The 20,544-nt window shown below is 55.2% G+C and overlaps 7 protein-coding genes across 7 annotated transcripts; 3 read left to right on the top strand and 4 right to left on the bottom strand.

Annotated features, from left to right (window-relative positions):
* Window positions 1–1,046: 1,046 nt before the first annotated feature.
* IUM83_18228 (WD repeat-containing protein 91) lies at window positions 1,047–3,745 on the bottom strand (the record flags this gene model as incomplete). The annotated part of the gene is made up of 6 exons (XM_067943214.1): window positions 1,047–1,184; window positions 1,261–1,953; window positions 2,026–3,234; window positions 3,312–3,393; window positions 3,494–3,588; window positions 3,671–3,745. 6 exons carry the CDS (start codon window positions 3,743–3,745, stop codon window positions 1,047–1,049), a joined length of 2,292 nt encoding a protein of 763 aa, XP_067785909.1.
* A 372-nt stretch (window positions 3,746–4,117) lies between these two features.
* On the top strand, window positions 4,118–7,818 carry IUM83_18227 (glycoside hydrolase 31; the record flags this gene model as incomplete). The annotated part of the gene is made up of 2 exons (XM_067943213.1): window positions 4,118–5,795; window positions 5,873–7,818. 2 exons carry the CDS (start codon window positions 4,118–4,120, stop codon window positions 7,816–7,818), a joined length of 3,624 nt encoding a protein of 1,207 aa, XP_067785901.1.
* A 1,000-nt stretch (window positions 7,819–8,818) lies between these two features.
* IUM83_18226 (PEK protein kinase) lies at window positions 8,819–10,654 on the bottom strand (the record flags this gene model as incomplete). Its single annotated transcript, XM_067943212.1, has 1 exon — window positions 8,819–10,654. The coding sequence occupies one exon, from the start codon at window positions 10,652–10,654 to the stop codon at window positions 8,819–8,821; it is 1,836 nt and encodes a 611-aa protein (XP_067785902.1).
* A 361-nt stretch (window positions 10,655–11,015) lies between these two features.
* On the top strand, window positions 11,016–12,275 carry IUM83_18225 (Sterile alpha motif, type 1; the record flags this gene model as incomplete). Its single annotated transcript, XM_067943211.1, has 1 exon — window positions 11,016–12,275. The coding sequence occupies one exon, from the start codon at window positions 11,016–11,018 to the stop codon at window positions 12,273–12,275; it is 1,260 nt and encodes a 419-aa protein (XP_067785873.1).
* Window positions 12,276–12,373: 98 nt separating this feature from the next.
* IUM83_18224 (Phosphatidylinositol 4-phosphate 5-kinase its3) lies at window positions 12,374–14,541 on the bottom strand (the record flags this gene model as incomplete). The annotated part of the gene is made up of 5 exons (XM_067943210.1): window positions 12,374–12,495; window positions 12,566–12,941; window positions 13,002–13,163; window positions 13,232–13,467; window positions 13,542–14,541. 5 exons carry the CDS (start codon window positions 14,539–14,541, stop codon window positions 12,374–12,376), a joined length of 1,896 nt encoding a protein of 631 aa, XP_067785903.1.
* Window positions 14,542–14,695: 154 nt separating this feature from the next.
* On the top strand, window positions 14,696–16,974 carry IUM83_18223 (Hormone-sensitive Lipase; the record flags this gene model as incomplete). Its single annotated transcript, XM_067943209.1, has 3 exons — window positions 14,696–16,223; window positions 16,290–16,418; window positions 16,481–16,974. The coding sequence occupies 3 exons, from the start codon at window positions 14,696–14,698 to the stop codon at window positions 16,972–16,974; spliced, it is 2,151 nt and encodes a 716-aa protein (XP_067785904.1).
* A 134-nt stretch (window positions 16,975–17,108) lies between these two features.
* On the bottom strand, window positions 17,109–19,406 carry IUM83_18222 (putative secreted RxLR effector protein; the record flags this gene model as incomplete). The annotated part of the gene is made up of 2 exons (XM_067943208.1): window positions 17,109–18,893; window positions 18,987–19,406. 2 exons carry the CDS (start codon window positions 19,404–19,406, stop codon window positions 17,109–17,111), a joined length of 2,205 nt encoding a protein of 734 aa, XP_067785905.1.
* Between the last annotated feature and the right edge of the window lie 1,138 nt (window positions 19,407–20,544).

The following is a 20,544-nucleotide window of genomic DNA, read 5'->3' as shown; positions in this document are numbered from 1 at the left end:
GTTTTGCAGTTCTCTTAGTCGCCCTGCACGACTACCGTTTGACTTACCCTTACTTTCAAGTGACGGGAGTCCCCGCATGTTCAAAGCATTGCCCCGTGACAAACCGCGCTCGCGAGTAGTTTTGCAGCTTCCGCGCGATGGCAGAGTTGCCTTCCTCGATGGGGCTTTGGGGTGTGGTAACAGGTACCCGACAGTGCCATCTTGGTGCAGATGACTGAATTTGTGTGCATGTTCCTGCCATTCGCCATCCCACTTCTTCGTGTTGTAATAGGGTTTCAATTGTGATAGTCGCTCCTTTAGTCGCCGGTTTTCTTGATCAATAGCGTTCTGTCGACGCTTTTGAACGGCACGATTCACGAGTGTTGGCTTCTTGCAGGCGTCTCCGCGGCCCATGGCGTACTCGGGGGATAGATGACAATCCAAAAGAGGAGTTTGCGTTGCATCGAGGCGAATTCCAGGCATGTGCATGTGGGCTGGACTGTGCACAGGCTTTTTTGGCGATTGATGCCTAGGTGAGGAGGTTGTTCCTGGTGTATTCGCTCGAGATGCTGTATCGCCCATGACTGGCATTTTAGGCATCAAAGGCTCACTGGGCTTGGGGTGACAGCGTGGAGGCAATCGAGGTCGAGTCGACGACGAGGCGGAGGCGGCCAGCACAATGTTCTCTTGCCGGTTCATGATCTGGTCCATCTTGTTGGCAAGGCGTTGGTTTTGGTGGTAAATATCGAGCTGTCGGTCTCGTTCGATCTGCTGTCGCTTGGCATTGGTGGCCAAGTGAGGCTGGGGTACAGGAGCGTTGCTATCCAGGTAAACTCGTGATGGTGAATGGCTCGTGGGCACTATTTGTTCAAGCTTGCGCTGGTGCAGAGCTTGCTGTCGGATGACATCGCGCTCATAGCACAGGCGATTATCGAACGCTAACCTCCTGTTCATCGTAGGGGCTGCACCGCCACTATACGTGCAGTGCAAGGCTCGACACTTACCTCACTTGGTCAACTATCCTATTTTGACTCTAGTGGTGGTCAAAATAGTTTATTTTTGAGGATTCAGGCGGTCATGCTCCACAGCGCGATGGCTCCGTCCTGGTTAGCGGAGCAACACACAGGCAGCTTCGGATGCCAGTCTAGGTCCGCTACGCTAGCTTGGTTCGGGATGAAGCTTGAGAGCGCACGTTTCTCGCCACGCTAAAGGTCACGCAAAACATGTTAGCTCAGCACTCGACACCAAATTGCACAATCAAGAAGCGCGACAATTTCGTACCTTGAAGATGTGGAGTCGAGCAGAATCGGCTACCACGAAGTATTCGCCCGCTGCTAGAAAGCGGAGCGTGGTGTCCACTTCGGAATCTTGAGCTGCCGACGGCGTGTCCAGCTCGTATGTGAATACCAGCGATGGCTTCACGTCTATTACACTACCTCTAACATCGCTCGCATCAGCTGGAGAGGTGACAGCTACCAAAATTGAGCCGACCGACCATTCCATCACGGTGCCACCGTTTTCATGTACACTCAGCATTGACGTTCCGTCCGGAGACAAGCAAATTGCTGACAAACTCCCGCCGTTGATGCGTGCAGAGCCACTGCAGGAGACGAGGTTGCATCGGTGTATCCGCTCAGGACGGATCACGTCGATAAACTCAATCTCCCCCGTCCGACCTCCAGTGATGAGTACGTTGCCCATATAGCCCCACGCCAAACAGGTAAGCTGTTTATCTTCCATCGGGAAATAGTCTTGCATTGGCTCCTGCATACCTCCGTGCAAGACGAGGACTTGTTGTAGTGCATTGTCCTCTTCGTCAAGACTGGTGAATAAACACGCAGCGATTGGGGCTTCGCGGGCACACATTAGCTGCTGAACGTGCAAGTTATCTTCGTTTGGAGGACATGTGATAACTTCCTGTCCCTCAGCATCCCACAACATCGTAACGGCATCTTCCAGTGTGCATGCCAAGAGCTACATATTCGTATACGATTCGCATTAGATACCCCCACTCTAAAACCTGATGCCAGCCTTCGCATAACGTACCTGCTTATTTGTCCCCGGACCCAACCACTCCAAGCCGGTCAACTTTGCCGGTAATTTGATAGTGGACGTCGGTGATAGTACGACAGGATTCGCAGACCAAATGTCGATGTGGGTGTTGCCAAGCTTCGCGATCGCAAGAAACTGTCCGTCTGGTGAGAAACGGCTTCTAGCTGTCATCGCTGATTTTGTGGGCTCCCAGTCGTTGAGCATGTTAAATTCCCGGATCAAAGATGCCTGAACGCTGCCTATCGGATTTTCGGAAACCGCAGCAGCCCACGAAGGCTTGTCAATTGGTGTCAAACTAGATTGTGCGAGAGCTCCGTCGCTTTTCAGGGGACAGCTCTCCGCAGGAGTTGGCGAGAACATGGGCGACGGCGTATTACTACCGATTCCATTCTCTGGAGGCACATCTAAGATATCATCATCGACCTCGTCCTCTTCGTCATCTTGGCCCAGTACTTCGTCATCACTCAGCTCATCTACTGGCAGGTACACTTCTGCTACGCGTGGCATATCTCGCGGATCGACAGGAACAGGAGGGTCAACATGAGGGCATTCCTCGCTGCTGATGCCGAAAAGCTCTCCAATCTCCTTCATCTGCTTGTTCGAGAGTCCAATGCCCGGTATTGGCGCGCCGTAGCTCCGGCTCCGGCTTCTGCCTTTGTTGCGATTATCGCTCGTCACATCCACATAACTAGGGGTCGACGCGGCGAAGTGCTCCATAAAGTTGTGCTGCACCATGATGCGCAGAATCGAGTGGAGCTGGCGTCCCGCGTCCTCCAGCTTCTTAATCTTGGCCGTAGCCTCGCTGTTGTATAGTCTCAGTCTCGTCGCTTCCGACTGGCTCACTTTAAGCCGTAGCTTGAGCGTCGGCTCCTCCAGTCTTGCTAGCTGGAAAGCCAGCAGCTTCGGCAGCGGCAGGTTCCGGAACACGAGCGACAGAAAGTTGCGGAACGACGTCACGAACGCTTCGAGCCACGGCTGGCTGAAGAACACCTGGAAGTACGCGTCGCTCTCCGGGCGCTCGATGTAGGGCAGGATGAACCAGCGGCTCCACGAGTCGGCGCCGGCGCCTCCGTGGGCCGCCACCGAGGCGTTCAGCTGGTCCGCGTGGAGCTGGAAGAACTCGGCGGCCTTCTCCCGGTGGCCCGTCTTGACTGCGTTGACCACGTAGAGTCTCAGCAGCGACGTCTCGAGCTGCTGCAGCGTCTGCATATAAAAAAAATCACAATAAATAATAGTTAAACAATAATTTTCATCTAATAACTCTGGTAAAAGTCTGGTACCGAGGCGTAGGACGCGTCCAGGTGGTTGAAGAACCTGGCGGTCAGGAATTTCCACGTCTCCAGCACGGAGTCGATCTGGTAGCTGAAGAAATATCATAAAACAACAGCGTTCAGTAAAAAAAAAACGATATCTCGGCTTGTAGGGCGGCTATTGACGCCGCTCCGGCGTGAGTGCGACGCACGTTTGCACGGCTACCAGCAGCTGCGAGATGATCTGCTCCACGTCGAAGCCCCGCGCGCGGTCGCGCTTGCGCTCGGCGCTGAACACTTGGAAGCTCTGGCGAGGCACAAACGCGTTAATATCTCGGCCAGTTCGCGGCCACCGCGGCTGCGAGCGGCGCGGGCAGACGCGCCTGTACCTTGGTGAAGCCTCGGAAGAGCAGGTACTCCATCACCAGCTCGTCCACGTGCGGCAGCAGGCTCGGCGGCTCCATGCTCGCTGGCGCTCTTCCACCTCCCTGTTGTGGCGTTGCGGCCCGAATCCTTAGTCGAAGTGGCATACAAACTTCAAGATAACGGCGTAATTCGTGTCTCTTACATATGAAAACTATATATGTTCATAATTTAGTGTGGTGCACCGGAACGACCTGACGTACAGACTCTAGCGCGCGGGGCTTCAACGTGACAGTTGGGGCTTGAAGTAAAAGGTAGAGAATGAGGAGCCTGAGACCCGGCGAGGAGGACATGGCAGCCCCATGGGTTCCCCGTCACGAAGCATTAGATTGGAGGTTTTGACTGCCATAACGCAATTTGCGGCTTCGAGCGTGGACGTCTGCGGGGGTCCATTCAGTGGGTGGTCGAGAGTGATGGTGCTACTTCAACTTGTGCTGCTGGCAGTTGCAGTTGCCTGTGACAGCACCCGCAGCGACGTGGTGGACTTGGTGCCTGATGCTATTGCGACGGCCACGCCCAAGTGCGCCGAGGAGCCGATGCGGCGTGTGGACTGCTACCCGCCCAGCGCCAACTTCCCCGAGCCGACGGAGGAGTTGTGTCTGGCTCAAGGCTGCTGCTGGAAGAGTCTGGAGAACGAGGGCGTCCCCTGTGCGTTCGCAGTGGAGGAGCCACCGTCCCGAAGCAAGTGCAAGAGCGTGGCCAGGCCGTCGCGGCTGGCGTGTCGGAACCCGAGATTCGCTTCGGCCAAGGTGCTGGAGGATCAAGACGCCTGCGAGTCAGCGGGCTGCTGCTTTGACGATGGAGAGTGTTTCCAGCCCATGAGCGACGGCTACGAGCTGTTGACGCTGGACGAGACCAGCAACGGCTGGCGCGGGACGCTGGCGCTGCGTCATGGCAATCATGGACCTTTCGGCAACGATGTGCCGCTGCTGGAGCTGCACGTGGTTCGAGAGTCGTCGAGCCAACTGCGGATCCGCATCACCGATCCCGCGTTTCCGAGATATGAAGTGCCCGATCTACCTGTTCGACAACAAGAACATGAAGATGAAGTTGAGGGAGATACTGGCAAGGAGAGCGACTACAAAGTGCATTTTACACCGTGGCCATTTGGCGTTGCGGTGACTCGTCGACACTCTGGGGAGGTGCTGTTTAACTCGACGCCACCCATTGAACGCAAGGACGACGGTGCGAGCTTCAGTGGATTGGTGTTTGAGAACCAATTCCTAGAGTTCTCGACGCAGCTGCCGGAGACTGAAGACGGCGACAAGCCAATCCTGTATGGACTCGGTGAACGTGTCGGACCCGCACGCCTCCATGCCGACGAAAGGGGTGACCTCTACCCCCTGTTCGCACGCGCACCCAATGCGACGGCGCCAATTCATACACGAAGCGGAGGGGATAATTTGTACGGAGTTCATCCGTTCGTTCTTCAGGTGGAAGATGGCCACTCGGGCAGTGCGCATGGCGTGTTTGTGCTTTCGTCAAATGCGATGGAAGTCGTAGCGCGGCGTGAGGCACTGACGTATCGGATCACGGGCGGAATTCTCAACATTTTTGTATTCTCGGGGCCAACACCACGGAGTGTCATTGAACAGTACACAGGTGTTGTTGGTCGACCAGCTATGCCTCCGTACTGGGCCCTAGGTTATCATGTTGGCAGAAGTGGAGGCGGTGACACATCGGTAGATGACGCCATAAAGGTTGTCGCGCAGCTTCGAATGGCAGGGGTGCCGATGGATGCGTACTGGCAGGACTTTGACTACATGGCTGACGGCGGACGCACGCTCTCCTTGGATGAGCGCAAATTCCCTCACCGAGACATGAGTTCTTTCATAGACGACCTGCACTTCCACAGCCAGCACTTCGTATGTGTCCAAGTTCCAGCCGTCACCTCGTCGAACTCTTCCGGTGCGCGCATGGAGGGTGGACGTGGTGAAAAAATGGCAAGATACAGCGTTACAACGAACTTGAAGCATACCAGAGATGGTAGAGAAAGTGGTAGCAACGGTGGTGATCACATCGGTCGCAGTCACAGCCACGGCAGTAGTGAGCGGAGTCGCCACCATGACGACCGAAGCGCTAGTGAACGTGGTGAGCACGGAGATGGAAGTAGTGGGAGTGAGGCAAACCGTCATACTGGCAAAACGATCGTGAATGGGATCCAATAGCTCGGGGTGAAGAGCTTGACATTTTCGTGAAGGGTGTGAATGGCGAGCGGTATGCACAGAAAGCATTCAAGTCAGGTTGGGCAGTGTTCGTGGACTTCTTCCACCCGGAAGCATCGCGCTACTGGCACGAACAGCTCGCCAAGTTCCACAAGTATGTGCTTGCTTTTGACGGTTTGTGGCTGGATATGAACGAGCCGAGCAGCACCTGCGACTGTGACCTCGCCGCCAAAGACGATATTTGCGCCAGAATGTGTAGTGAGCGTCGTTCGATCGATCACGGAGAGAAAAGTGCAATGATGTTGGAAGAGATTGCTGTTAAAAGTGATGGTGGATTTATTCGCACACGCGATGTGAACTTCCCCTTTGATCCGTACCGTCAGCCGTTCGCACCGGGACAGAATGAACCTCGTCAAGGTGGTCATGGCAATTTGAACTCGGCTACGTTACCCATGGCAGCGCTTCACCATTCATCTCTGCACTACAATCTCCATTCGCTCTATGGTCACGCTCAAGCTCGCGCTACTCGCCATGCTCTCGACAAAATCATTAAAAAGCGCAGTGTGCTGCTTTCTCGCTCGACTTTCTCCGGCAGCGGCAAATATGCAGGTCACTGGCTGGGAGATAATACTAAGGCGTCTTGGGAGCAGCTCCGGCTGTCGATTTCTGGTACACTGCAAATGAACTTGCTGGGTGTTCCACTGACGGGTCCCAATGTGTGCGGCTCACGTGGCCAATCTTCGACAGAGCTTTGCGTGCGTTGGCATCAAGCCGCTTCGTTCCTTCCACTGCTGCGCAACCACGCTGAAAATGACCGAGGAAAGCAGACTCCTGTGGACTTTGATGCGGATGCGCTGAATATTTTGCGATCGACATTGCTGAGACGCTATCGCTACCTGCCGTACATGTACACGCTGTTTTACGAGGCTCATCGCTCAGGTAGCCCCGTGGTTCGGCCGCTATCGTTTGAGTTTCCAGGCGACAAAAGCGCTCGAGACATCGAGCACCAATATTTGCTGGGTCCAGCTTTAATGGTGTCGCCCGTGGTTCATGAAGGTGCTATCTCGACTGAGGTGTACTTCCCTGATGCTCACTGGTACGATTCGCATAATGGGAAACTGGCACTGGATCCTGCTGCCACCGAGAATCGACGCGTGAGTCTGCTAACTCCGTTGCCCAAGCTGCAAGTGCACCTCCGAGGGGGCTACATTGTGCCGACGCAGCAATCACTTACAACAACTGCGCTCTCGCGACGTGGATCGTTCACTCTTCTTGCGGCGTTAGACACATCCGAGAAGAACCCTGCAGCTTTTGGAGAGCTGTACGTGGACGATGGAGACTCGCTTTTCGCTGTAGAAGACCACCGCTACTCTTTGGCGCATTTTGGCGTGTTCCAGACCTCGAGCGACACGATCGAGTTCAAAAGTTCAGTCAAATTTCACGGGTATGCTGGACCAGAGATGCAGGCAGACCTAAGCGAAGTTCGTGTGTACGGTGTGCGTGGAGATGGTTTTGCCGCAAATTCCTCGATAGACTCAACACTCGTGACATCTAGTGGTGAGGGACCCCCGAAGCAGTACTCAATCAAGGCTGACTACTTCGCGCAGTCAGATATGCTGGTTCTGTCACGTCTCGATATGCGTATTGTGCAGGAATTTCATGTGAAGGTGGTCGCAAAGCCAGCGGAAGCACCGGGAGGCGAAAAGAAGAGAGCTGACGGCAAGTCAGTTGGTGCCAATGCTTCTGGGAAGTCTGGTAGTGGTGATGATGAAGAAGGCGGGAACACAGGGCGCAATGGCAAGGGTAAGGAGAAGTCTTCTGAGAAGAAGAGGAAATCCAAGTTTTCTATCACAGGGATCGTCGGAACAGTTGTGGGCTGCGCCTTCCTTGCTGCGATCATCTTGGTCTTCCTGCTGCGTTACCGCCGTCGAGAATACAACACTATTTGATGAGAATGGACGACAGAATATCGCAGATGACGGCCAGAAGCGCTGGATAATGTCCGGCATGTTGCCTGTTGGGTAGGTAAAGGGTCGCTCGTTGTTTGTTGTTGCTTACTTGTTGATTTGAAGCGAAATGAGTACATCCCGAGGAACTACGGAGCCTATCTTTCTTAGCTTTTGTGTGTGTCCTAGTCTATCCGAGTTATGCTGATAGCCCACTTAACAACATTTCACACCTTCCTAGCTATCGCTGGCTAACCAAAACAACACCTTGGACTTAGCTACCTTGGCTGTTGTTTCTTCCTCCGCATACCGGAGACGCACAGTTGTGCTTGTTGCTATCAAGTACCTCGCCTCTAAAACGCTACACCACTTACTTGAGTTGTGGTGCAAGTACTAAGTTTTTGAATCCCCTTTCATTTAACAGAACTGTAAATCGCTAGCAGGCATGCTTCGTTCTGTCTGTATCCTGGCATCACAGTATCATAATGTGTTCAGCTCACAAGCCTAGGCAATACAATCATCTACCGGAAAGAAATTGCGTGGTGCTCAGACGCATTGTCAACAGTTGAGTGTACTACTACTTGTACTGCATGAAACTTGGACGGTGTCAAACCGAGCAACTTTACGACTTTCGGAGAGAGATATTATGCCAATTGGAAAAGCCTCAGAATTGCAAGGTTAGATGAAGCTAGCTACGGGGAAGTCTACTCAATCAGGTAACAACTGAAGTCTCGCGGAATATCAATCGTAGAGTATGCGCTATTTTTCGATCCCAATTGGACGAACACGTGATCGGGGCTGTGCCATTTGCTAAAACTTCGACAGGTTAATTTAACTCATAGTAAATAGATATATTTTGTATTTCAGCTCTCGCAGTTCCTCTGCTCAATGCTACCGGTAAATGCTCGCATTCGGCAGTGACCAGATCTGTGAACTCATTGATTACATTGTGCAGCAATTATAAAACACTTCTAATGCAAGTAGTCATATGCAACCCAACGCTTTACTGCTGAAGTTCGTGGAAAGCACTGTCCAGTAGCTGGCGCCGTTCGTTGCCCAGACGCTTCAGTTCGTGAATTGCTTTCACGGTCAGTGCACCGAATGGTGATATTTGTCCAGTAGGAGAGACTCGCAATTCCGACACAGGGGAGATCGGGCTTTCCGACACGCTCTCCACCGGACGCAAACCATCGTCTGGGAAAAATACCTGAATCTTGTGCTTATCGGTCGTCTCAAGGCTGAGAAGCAGCGTCTCCTCCTCTTGTTCGAGCCGCGCAATGGAGCGCAGCAAGTTTAACACGGTCGAGCTGCAGTTACCATGACTCAACAGAGCACGAGCCAGTGGACTCACCCCAACGGAACCGGAGCACGGACTCCGAAGATTGAAATGCAACTTCTGGTGCTGGAAAATACCGCAGTCCATGATGTCGGCGCAGGTCGGTCGCAAGAGAGGATCTTCTTGCACCATGGCACAGATTAGCTCTGCAATCTGTGGGTGCTCGTCAAGAAGTGAAGGCGGCAGTTGACCCTTGCGAGCATTGCTCAGCACCACGTAGCGCTCCATCTGCGTCGTGAAAGTGCAAAACAGCTCGCAAAGCAGGACGCCAAGGCTGAAAACATCACTAGGAGCAGCACACGTCTGGTGTCCGTGTGTTTGCTCCGGGCTGCTGTACAGTGGCGTACCGACGCCCACCGATAATTCAGAGACCTCCTCCATTTCTTCGTCGGTGCTGTTGTACGTCAAGGTATCGAAGCTGTCGTCACCCTCTTCACAAAGGTAACGCGAAGGGTGGAGATTCAGACTAGTCTGCAGCGTGTTCTTGGACAAGCCGAAGTCACCGATCTTCACACACGACTCGCGAGTCAGGAAGATGTTGGCTGGCTTGACATCGCGGTGAACGAGACCCTGCTTGTGGACGTATCTCAACCCGTTCACGATCTGGTGGAAGATGTGCATGTTCTTCACGGTGTCGATCTCACCAGACTTTCGCTGCTCCATCCAGTCTCGCAGCGAATTACCCTCGTAGAGAGACATCTGAATGTACACATCGATCTGCGTGATGAAGGCTCCTGGAGTGGATGCAGACGAGTCCAGTGGCTTAGGACGAGGTCGCTCCGTACGCTGCTGCCGGTTGAACGTGTCGTCGCCGTCCTCGTTAATCCGTTGTGGGCTGTTTTCCCCCGCTGCCAAACGCTGTGAGCGAGCAAGCGATATCCGGGGGCTAATATCGCGTTCGTCGTCTTCAGCCGCCTCCATCTCAAAGCCCAGGTCTCCGAAGCTAGCGACGCCCTCTTCATCTGGGTCGAACGAGTAGGCGTCCGAGTAGTTGGAGGAGCTCATGTCGACTTCATCGTCTTCACCACCGATGTCGCTCACGGAAGAGAAGCTGGATCGTCCGGTGGGGCTGGACGATCCCGCCGGACTACTCGTTCGTCTCGTTAGCGTGTACGTCGGGGAGTAACACGGACTCTCCGGTTGCTCGACCTCTTGACCCTTGTTCACCGCCGGAATCAGCGAGCCCAGTACCCACGTGTTGTAATATCGGCAGACGTTTTCATGATCAAGTCCGGCAAGCACAAGAGCCTCGTTCATCATCACGTCGCGCACTTCCGACGGATTGAAGTACGTCTCCGGCTTGAACCAGAACTGCTCGAGCTTGACCGCGTACCAATGGCCATCCGTGTTCGACTTGCACTTGTACACTTTGCCAAAGCCGCCCTGGGCGATCAATTCCTTCTCCGTGAAGTCCGTTTCGAACGGGCTGGACTTCTCGAACAACCCGCTGCCCGACCGCTCACCCGGTCGTTCTTGGCGACGCTGGGGTGGTGGTGGAGTCATCGACGACTGCGGCTGGATGGGTTTACCGTTCTGGACAGGGGTTGATAAGCACCGCGCGAGTGGCAGGATGACCGGACTCTGCCATGGTTTCGGCGGCGTGGTCGAGTCTCTTCTTGTCGACCCGAGACGGAATTTTCGAGGGTCTGAGCATCGCACTCACGCAGTGGTTGGCGCAATGAAGGGTGCCGATCGAGCAATCTCAAATCGAAGAAGGAGAAGTTCTCTACTTGCTCTCAAAAATAGAGGACATCGCCTGATCTGATCGCACGGGGCTACGCTATTATGGCTATCCCTCGATCCGTTTCAATTGCAGAGTCGCGGAGTACGTTGGGTTTGTGGGACTTATCGTGCAGTCAGCACTATGGCGAAGGAAGGGATCAACGGTGTCTTTGGGAAGCCCAAGCCTGCGCGAAGCAAGGCGGGCAAGGCGTCCGACCGACTGGAAGAAGATGCGCAGGCCATGGAGGCGCGACTGCTGCAGCTTCGGGTGAGCATGATGGAGGAAAAACAGAAACGGGATGCTGAACTACCCCTCAAGCACGCAGGAAACCGGTGGCGGAGTGCTCGCGAAGATCGAGGGAGTATGAGGCAGTACGCAAAGGATGTCCAGCAGAAAAAGACGTCCAAGAAGCAGAGCAAGAAGGAAGTGTCTGAAAGCGGTAAACCGTCTGGTGCGTCAACGAACTCCAAACCCAAGAAGAGTTCATCGCGAACCAAAGTGGCGATACTTTCACCAGCCACGGTAATGCAGTGGACAGTTCCTCAAGTTCTGGAGTGGTTAGCGGTGATCGGCCTGGAGGAGTTCCAGAGTGGATTCGAGTTCCACCAAGTTACAGGCCAAACGCTGCTCGGTTTGACTCCAGACGGATATGAAAAGCTTGGTGTCTTCAAGCTGTCCGCTCGCAATCGACTCCTCGCAGAGATGGAACAGATTCGTGCCCAACACGCGAAGACGCGAAGCGAAAGTCAAAATGGTGGTGCGGAGGCAGCTGAAATCATTGACCCCAAACTGCGTGACACTCCGCTTGTGCCGGAAGTATCATCACCTCCGAGCAGGCTGGCGGCAAAGACCCATTGGTCTCACGTTACGCCGCTTTCGGGAAATGCTGTTGCAAGTGGCGAAGGCCAGGTGCCTGTCAATTTGGCCGATGGAGAGTTTAACGAAGAAGCGAGTCACGATTCATTCATGAAAGCGCTACTAGAGTGGAGAGAGAGTGACTCAAACCAACCTTCTGCAACATCAAACCAAGAAGAAGAATGGGTAAATCCCGTGTTCAGTGGCAGCAACCTCGACAAACCTGGGAATGAAGTGAGCGGTGGTGCTCTGTTGGAAGGCACATACGACGAACAAGAAGCGCACAAATCCTTCCAAGATGCTTTACTAGCATGGAGAAACGGGGGAAGTTTTACTACATCGGCAGCAAACCGCTCAGCTACTCCCGTCGAACAAGCCGAAACTGGGTGCACACCGGAAGAACGCAAAAGCTGCTGGCAGTGTTATCGTGTCGTGCAAGTGGATGATTTAGTTCATGATGACCAAACTAGCAAGGCATTCTGCAGCTCCGCGTGTCTAGAAGCATACCACGAGCAATATTCCCGCTTCTACACAACGCCATCGTGAGCTGTCAGCTTCTTGTATGAAAAGAAAAAGCACACAGCAGTGACGTTATGTTTTAATGAATAAGCTAATGGAGCTTCGTCCAGTGATTTGAGCCAGGCCTAGTGATTGTTATCATGCTCGACATCCTTGCTCTTTTTGCCGGTGCTTGTACAAACTAGCACCGACGAAATGCGCTTCACCGTACACCGGTCCATTACGTCAAAGTCAAAGTCTTCGGGTTCTACAGCATGACATACAAGTCTCGTGAGCTAGACACACCTTCAAATGACCATGAACACTAAATTACCCACCTTTGCCGTCATCTGGGGGCTTGGCCGCCGGTTGGATTGTATTCACTCCGAGCACATAGTACGGCTCCTTCGGCTTCGGTGGAATGCGAATGTTGAATGGGGATGTGAAGTTGTCTGCAGATACGACGCCCAGTTTCACAATTGCCTTCGAAGGGCTAGTAGGCTCCCCTTCTGTACTGACGGGGGCGGCGTCATTTGGAGATTGCGGTTCGTCCGTCGGTGGCTGGTTGGACGGGCTGTCCGAATCCTGCTGAGTCTCGCGCACGAGTTTCATCATCTCTTCGATCGAACCCATGAGCGCGTTTTCTATTCCAGTCATGTCATCGACATTCACAGTCTCGTTGGTGATATTTTGCAGAATTTGCTGCAGTCCGATCTAAAGCGCAGAACGTATTAGCATTCAAGTAGCTCAAAAACAGTGTATGAAGTTCCAAACCTTTAGCGGCCGGACACTCTGATCAACAAACATGTACTGGTCAACAATAGTCGCCAGCGCACGCTCTACACTTGAGATTTCAATCTCTTTCACCTCAAGACGCTGCGATGTGCCGCGCTTTGATAATGGTATTTTCTCGGTCGCAATGTCTCGTGATTTTGCCTGGCGGCGACAACAGAGAAGAAGGTGAGTACATACTACCACATTTAGCGCAATTTATCTGTACTTACAAGTTGGTCGCGCAAAATCGCAATGCGCTCCATGTCCTCATCGTGCTTGGCATCCAACTCCTTCTTGATCTCTTCATGAGAAATGCATGTTCGAATGATTTCCTCCGGATCCACGCCCTCGTTATAGTGCCCAAAGCCCATGCGGAGGAAGGCTTGGCGGTACTCTTCTTGTGCCCCCATCTCGTCTGATGAATTCAGTGTCATAACGCTATTTCTGCGGGTGTTGTTTGGCGAACCTGTGGAGTGCAACAAATTATGAGCATACAGTATCCTCGGTGAAAGTGCCAGAACTTCATTTTGGTCGACTCACGAGATCGGGAGATTCGACGTCCATTTGGAGAGGTCGCTTTGCCGTCTCCAGCGCCATTTGGTGCCTCTGCTCCGGCGCTCTGTGCATCCAGCAGCATTTGCATTTGGTCGTTGTAGTACTTTTCGAACTTGGCCTTCTCGCGTGCCCACTTCTGCCGCATCTCTACTTCACGCTTGTACTTGCGGAGGTTGGCTGCCATGTCTGCTTTCTGCTGAGCGAGTCGCGTCTGTATCTGATTCACAGCCTCGCTGGCGCTGATCTCCTTCTTCTGCAGCTCCTGCGTCTGATGATTCAGTTCCGCGAAGCGAGCCTTCAACTCGTTCGTCTCTTGCGTGATCTCGATGCGTTCGTTCAGCAGACGCTTCTTGATGTGCTCGAGGACCATCGTACTGCGCATGACCTCATGCGAAGCTTGCGCTCGCTTCTCCAGCTTGGTCTCCAGCTCGTTGATCTTCGTGTGTTTGGAGTACACCGGTCGTCTCGAGATCGACGCGATAGGCTGCAGGCGGTTGGGCTCCTCCACGATTTTGTCGTCGGGAGCATCTACAGCCTTGGCTGCCTGTCCTCGAGCAGCGTCTTCGACTTGGTTCCCGCCGCCAGTGTAGTGCAGCCCGAGCGCCCCACTGTCCTTGATCAGGTCCTGCAGGATGAGTTTGGCCTTCTCCACCTCCTCGCGCTTCTTGGCCACTGCGAAGCGCAGCTTGTCGCTCTTGGCGCGCTTGAGCTCCACCACCTTGCGCACCTTGTGCTCCAGGTCGCGGATCAGCTCGTCGCTCGTGGCACCCACGCGCTCCCCATTCCCGCCGGCAGCAGTCGTCGGCCCCCGAGTTGGCGACTCCGGCGCAGCAGCAGCAGTAGCAGTAGCAGGAGGAGGAGCTCCAATGAGCAGCGCCGCCGAATGCGGCCGCAGCTTGCCCTGCAAAGGCTGCTGACTCGCCACCAACGACGACGACGCGGCCTTCCGCTGACCACTGCCCGTCGCCGGACGCGGCGGCGACATCGCCGCAATGGAATAAGGCGCCACAAACCTCCGTCCGTTTCACAGATGGCTACACGCACTTCAACTTGCGTGTAGCCATGTTCGCTTCAGCATCCCACTGGTTTTCGACGTGACGAGCGCGCGAAGGGACACGGAGCTCACTAGCGCTGTAGCCATGAGCGACGCGGGCGGCGGCGGCGGCTTCCGCGGCGGCCTGCGCAGCCAGAGCTCGGTGCAGCTCATGGGCTTCATCGACCAGTGCGTGCGCGTGGACGTGCGCGAGACGACGGAGGAGGGCGAGCTGCGCATCCGCGGCTACGAGACGCTGCTGGGCGCCAGCACGGCCGTGCTGTCGTGCATCCAGGTGCTGCGCCGCATCATCCGCGAGTACGCGTACGGCCGCGTGGGGCGCGAGCTGCAGCACCTGTCGCTCACTGTGGCGTCCTTCGAGCGCGTGCTCTACACGTTCATCAAGGAGGAGATCGTCGTGGCCTCCAAGCACTACGCGAGCCGCCCGCCCGTGGACTTCCGCGCCAAGACGGCGCTCAAGGACATCATCCCGCTCATCCCCACGGACGAGCGCTACACCATCCTCTCGGGCGGCGTGGCCTCGCTGCTGCGGCACGCCACCAGGTCGCTCGAGGAGACCCGCCAGGTGCTCGAGGAGCTGCAGTCCGGCTACAACCCGGACCGCGAGAACCGCTGGTCGCGCACGTCCGTGGCGCTGCTGCTCGCGCTCGTGTTCTTGTACAAGCGGTTCCGCATCCGCACGTCCTTCCGGCAGTTCCTGCTGCAGGTGCTGCCCACGCGGCAGATGGTCAAGTGGGGCGTCGTGCTGCTCGTCGCGGCCGACTACTGGAGCCGAGCCATGTACCGCTTCTCCAACCTCAGGCGCATCAAGGTGCACCACGCGCGCGTGCTCATGGCGCTGCGGCTCTTCCTGCTCTGCCAACACGTGCTGCAGCGCGCGCGGCCCATCAGCAACGCGTCCGACCACCGACTGCTGATCGACAACCCCATGGAGGCCGACATCGACGACGACCTCAAGAACGCCACGACGCTGCTGGTCGAGCGCGTGCCGCTGCCTGCCGAGTACTACGACCGGTCGTCGGAGCCCTGGGGGTTCACCGCCTTCAAGATCGGCACCAACGTGCTGACTGCCTCGAGCGCCTTCGCCCACTCGATCCTCGGACTGCAGCACAAGCTGCTGCTTAAGATCTTCGGCCCGCCGCTGATCGTGATGGCTATTCCGTACTACGCCATCCGCAACGCCAAGGCGTCGCGCTACACGACCCGCACGCTCATCGATCAACCGAATGTGGACGTGATTCGCATGGGGTGGCAGGTCTTCGGCGAGTCGAGGCTTGTGCGCCTGATTACAAGCCTTCAGTGCCCCAAGATCCCCGTGTTTGAGGAGCAGTTCCTGGCTGCAGACGGCTCTGGCTTGAGCAAGAAGCGGAAGGATGCCTCCGATATCGGCATTTACCTATATAGTGCTCGACCGATGGAGTCGGTCAAGGCTGGGACTTGGACAAACGCCTGCACGCCATTGACCACGAGGATGATCGCCTGCGGGTTGCCGTCGACACGTCCTGTACTTCTGTACATTCACGGCGGGGGCTTTTTCGGGCGGTTTATTGCGAAGGACTTCTACAACCTAACGAATTGGGCGTGCGTCTTGGGGGCAGTCATCGTCTACGTCGGTACGTTTTGTTTTCTCCTGTGGACAAGAGATACATAATGGTTGACGGGGCTGTCCGCTTTTGTAGATTACGGTCTTGCGCCGGAGACACAGTACCCTGACTCCATGAACCAATGCTACACCGTGTACAAGTGGGTGCTCAATGGTGGATTGGGCTTCCGACCTGGCAAGATTGCACTCTTCGGTGAAAGTGCTGGTATGGATTTTGTTTCGCCTGAATGTTAATATGTGATCTAACTTGGGTTGTTCCGCTTGCAGGTGCGAACATGGGAGCGGCGATGTGCATTCGATGCATCCAGGACGGCATCGAGCTGCCGAGTGGGAACGTGTTCATGTTCCCGGCTTTGAACTTGCATTTGTCTCCATCGCCGTCGCGATTCTTGCACCAGAATGACCCGGTGCTTCCGCGCGGCATCCTCGAGCTGGCACTCACCTCGTACTACCCCTCGCACGGCCACTCGAACCAGTACAAGTTCAACATCCACGACCCGTGCGTGTCGCCGGGGCTGGCCGAAGACTCACTGCTCGAGAAGTTCCCGCCGACGTCGCTAGTAGTCGGTGACCTGGACCCCTTGCTGGACGACAGCGTCGACTTCTACACGCGGTTGTCCTTCCTAAAGGTTCCGTCGACGCTGAAGATCTACTCGGGGCTCTCGCACGGCTTCCTCATCTACGGCGACCTGGTCCCGGAGGCTCAGAAGGCGATCGACGAGACGTGCGAGCGCGTCCAGAACTGCATCCGGTTGCGGTGAAGTTGGTAGCAATTAATGAGAAATACTTGCAGTTGTGGTATAGCATTGAATTGAAAGGCAACATATCTTTCTTCTACATGCATCTATCGATATGCAGCAAAAAGGGTCGAACAGAATCTTGGCCACAGCGGCACTTATGACCTCACGCCGCTCCCCAGAGCAGTCTTAGTATCACATTGCGCCTCCAGGACCTCTTGTTCACGTTGTGTTGATCTCCGATCTTGCTTGTCGTTGTTGTTACGGTTCCGGAACCGACTGAGATCCATCTGGCCACGCGGGGTTGAGTGCCGGCCGTTCGCAGCACCACTGGACCATCGCGTCTTCTTCTCCTCGCGGTTGTACGTCGTGTTCACAAGACCCTGCTCCACAAGCTCCAACACCTGCGTTTTCAACTCCAGGGCCAGGTCCTTCTCCACGAAAGTCTCCTCAAAGCGGAATGACAACCAGAGGTACAAGTCGATAATCTTTGCCTTGATCTCGACATCACCCAATGCCTCGGCCGTTCGCGGTGGATACTTCGGCAGGTAGATATCCAGTTTGACACTTTGGCCGAGCGAATGAGCCCGGGCGTACTCGAGGAACACCTTGCGAGCGAGGGGGTTGCGCAGGCTCACGGGGGACATACAGAATGTGAAGCGGTCCGAAAGCGTCAGCTCCGTGTCTCGCAGCAGCGTTGCCGCATCCTTCATGTCCTGGTGGTTGCACATGAAGTAATCACCATCCAGACGTGCCAACATCACGTACTTGTCCACGAGGTCAGCAAGATCCGTGATTCCAGGCAACTGCTTGGCGAACTCTTCCATTTGCTCTGAAGACGGGAACAGACCTGCTGATGTAAGTGGCGTCGGTACTTCATCGTACGACTCCTTTAGATACTCCAAATCCTCTTCCAGTAAGCATGTCGCCTCGCCAGATGCAAAATCGCTGCCATAACGACCTGCACGTCCAGCAATCTGCTTCGCCAACGAAGCCGGAATATCAACCATACCGCCACTGCCGCCTGAGTACTTCTTCACCGTTGCGAACACGACGCGCCTGATGTTCAGGTTCAGTCCCATACCCACGGCATCGGAAGCGACCAAAATGTTGAAGTCGTTGTTGCGGTCATTGAACAAGCGAGCCTGCTGAGAACGCGTCTCGGGCGGAAGCTGACCGTAAATGATACAGCATTTCTGTCCAGTCTTGATTTCAATGTCACGCTTGATTTGGAAAATGTCGCGTCGCGAGAACGCCACGACACAGTCTCCTGGACGGATGTTGCTGTAATTGTTCAGGTGGGTCGTCGAGATCTCCAACGGCGATCGGCGTTCGTACGAACGCAGTTCAAAGTCGTCTCCAGTGGTCTCCGCGAACTTCCTGACGAGATGCACAGCCTCACCTGATCCACACACGTGGATCTCCTTCGCCTGCAGCCCGAAAAGCGCGCGGGTCCACGCCCAGCCACGCTGTGGGTCTCCGATGAGCTGGATCTCGTCGATCACAGCCACATCCCACGGCCTGTTGATGTTCGCCATCTCCACCGTGCAGGACACGTGGGTCGAGTACGGCACGATCTTCTTCTCCTGTCCGGTGACCAGCGACGTGTAGAGTCCGTCCATGTTCATGCGCTCGAAGATCTCGAGCGCCAGCAGACGCAGCGGGCCGCAGTAGATGCCTCCGTCCTCTCCAGCCTGCTTCAGCCTCTCCAGAGCCTGGTGGGTCTTGCCGCTGTTGGTCGGTCCTTCGTGGTAGATGATCTTCCGCTTCATGGCCGTGGCGAACGGGTACATCTCGTGTGGCAGCCTCAGGTCCGTGAGCTGCTGGAGCGACAGCGCGTTGTCGTTGTCCTCGTCCGTGGCCAGGTAGCTGTTGGCCTTGGCATAGTCCAGGAAGTACGGGTAGAAGATGAAGGAGCTGTGTCTCTTGACGTGGTCCAGGTCCTGCCAATACACGAGAGAAAGAGAAAAGGTCAATATACCTGGGCTTCCAGAGCTCTTCTGGGCGCGACAAGGGCCGCGATCGTTGGTGCTTACCCTGGCGAAGGCGGTGAGCTCCTCCTCGTCCTCGAAGTACTTGGCCGGGTCGGACAGGAAGGACTTGCGGAAGCTGGAGGCCGCCAGCGCCCACTCCGCCGGGTTCATGCCGGCCTTGACCACCAGCTCCTTGGCCTCGAAGTTGCGCGGGAAGTTGCGCATGCGGCGGTGCACGCGCCGCGCCACGTCCGACGGCCACTTGATGCGCTGTTGCTGCTGCTGCTGCTGTGGCTGCTCCGCCGCCGCCGCCGCCGAGAAGCTGCGCGTGTGCAGGAGCAGCAGCAGTCGCTCGACGCTGCAGGCGCTCGATTGTGCGCGGAGGCCGCGCGTGGCGGCTGAGGCCGGCGCTGTCAGCAGCTGTAGAGACGGGTGCAGGGTGCGCAGCGGCGCCCTGGAGAGCTGCCGGGCCGCGCGCAGCATGGTCGGGCAGTCAGTCGCAGCCAGTGGCGGAGTGTGGCCAGGAAGAGCTCACGCACGTGAAAGGTGGTGTGGCGTACGTAGAATTGCGGCGTCGGAGCCAAAGGCGTTACAAACCCCTATCGGTTACGCCGGAGCACCAACAGGGTGGATAAACGACATCCAACATGAAATTCATCGCGGGGCTAAAGTGCAAGAGAGTCCCATTGTACTGCTTTATCAATCTGAACACTACAGTTGGCTTCGGTTCAAGCACAGAATGGAATGTGCGGAACCTCTTGAAGAAATAAATCAAGTCAGCCCGATGGATGTAGATGACATCATTGATCTTACCAGGGAAGAAAATGTAAATGTAGTTCACCGTGGCCAACTCACGGGGTCGGAAGGAAATCAGACCAGCAATATAGACCGCGATCAAGACACGATCCGTGAAACTAATCAAGATCCGGATCAGCAAGAGCGTAAGGAAATAGAGCTATTTGGAGGAGCACGGAAGCAGGAACTAGAAGCATTCCCCACTGCCGGACTGCACGGCCTATCACCAGGGAAACGACATGAACTTCGCGAATTGAATTTGGAGGACAGAGTAGTAGTGGGAAGGTGGACTAGTGTGTACGAGATAACACCGGAGACACTGAGGCAATGGAAAGCAGAGCTGGAAACAGCGGGTTGTTCATATACCTACACAGATACACAATCTCCAGACAGCTGTGAACCAGGGTCGGAATGGTCTCGGTCCGATGCCATAATGACAGAGCCCGAAGCAGAATCCACAACACAAGCGACTGGGTTTGGAAGGTTTCAAAACGATAATGAGTTCAATGGACTACAGAAACGAGTTTTGAAGGGGGCATGGAACCAGCTCCAAGACCGTTGGACCGGGTCAGTTCCGCTTCCAAGTTTGCCAGCATCAACGGCAAACTGGAAAGAGGTAGTTCAAAAAAGAACCAACAGCGTTAATGCAACTCCTCCAGCACTTTCAGTCGCCAGAATATATTCTTGCTGAAATGACTGATGCAGTACTGGAGGCATGGACACTACAAACTCGAATGGCGGTCTTACTTCACTGTCTGGATCACATTGCGACGACCTCGCCCAACAAAGAATTCGGGTCATGGGCCCGACAATGGAGTGAAGCGTT

This window comes from Phytophthora cinnamomi (genome assembly GCF_018691715.1).
Source record: "Phytophthora cinnamomi strain GKB4 chromosome Unknown Contig73, whole genome shotgun sequence".
In the NCBI taxonomy this organism is placed as follows: domain Eukaryota; phylum Oomycota; class Peronosporomycetes; order Peronosporales; family Peronosporaceae; genus Phytophthora; species Phytophthora cinnamomi.
The sequence above is the reverse complement of the archived record's forward strand: the minus strand, read 5'-3'. Positions and strand labels throughout refer to the sequence as shown.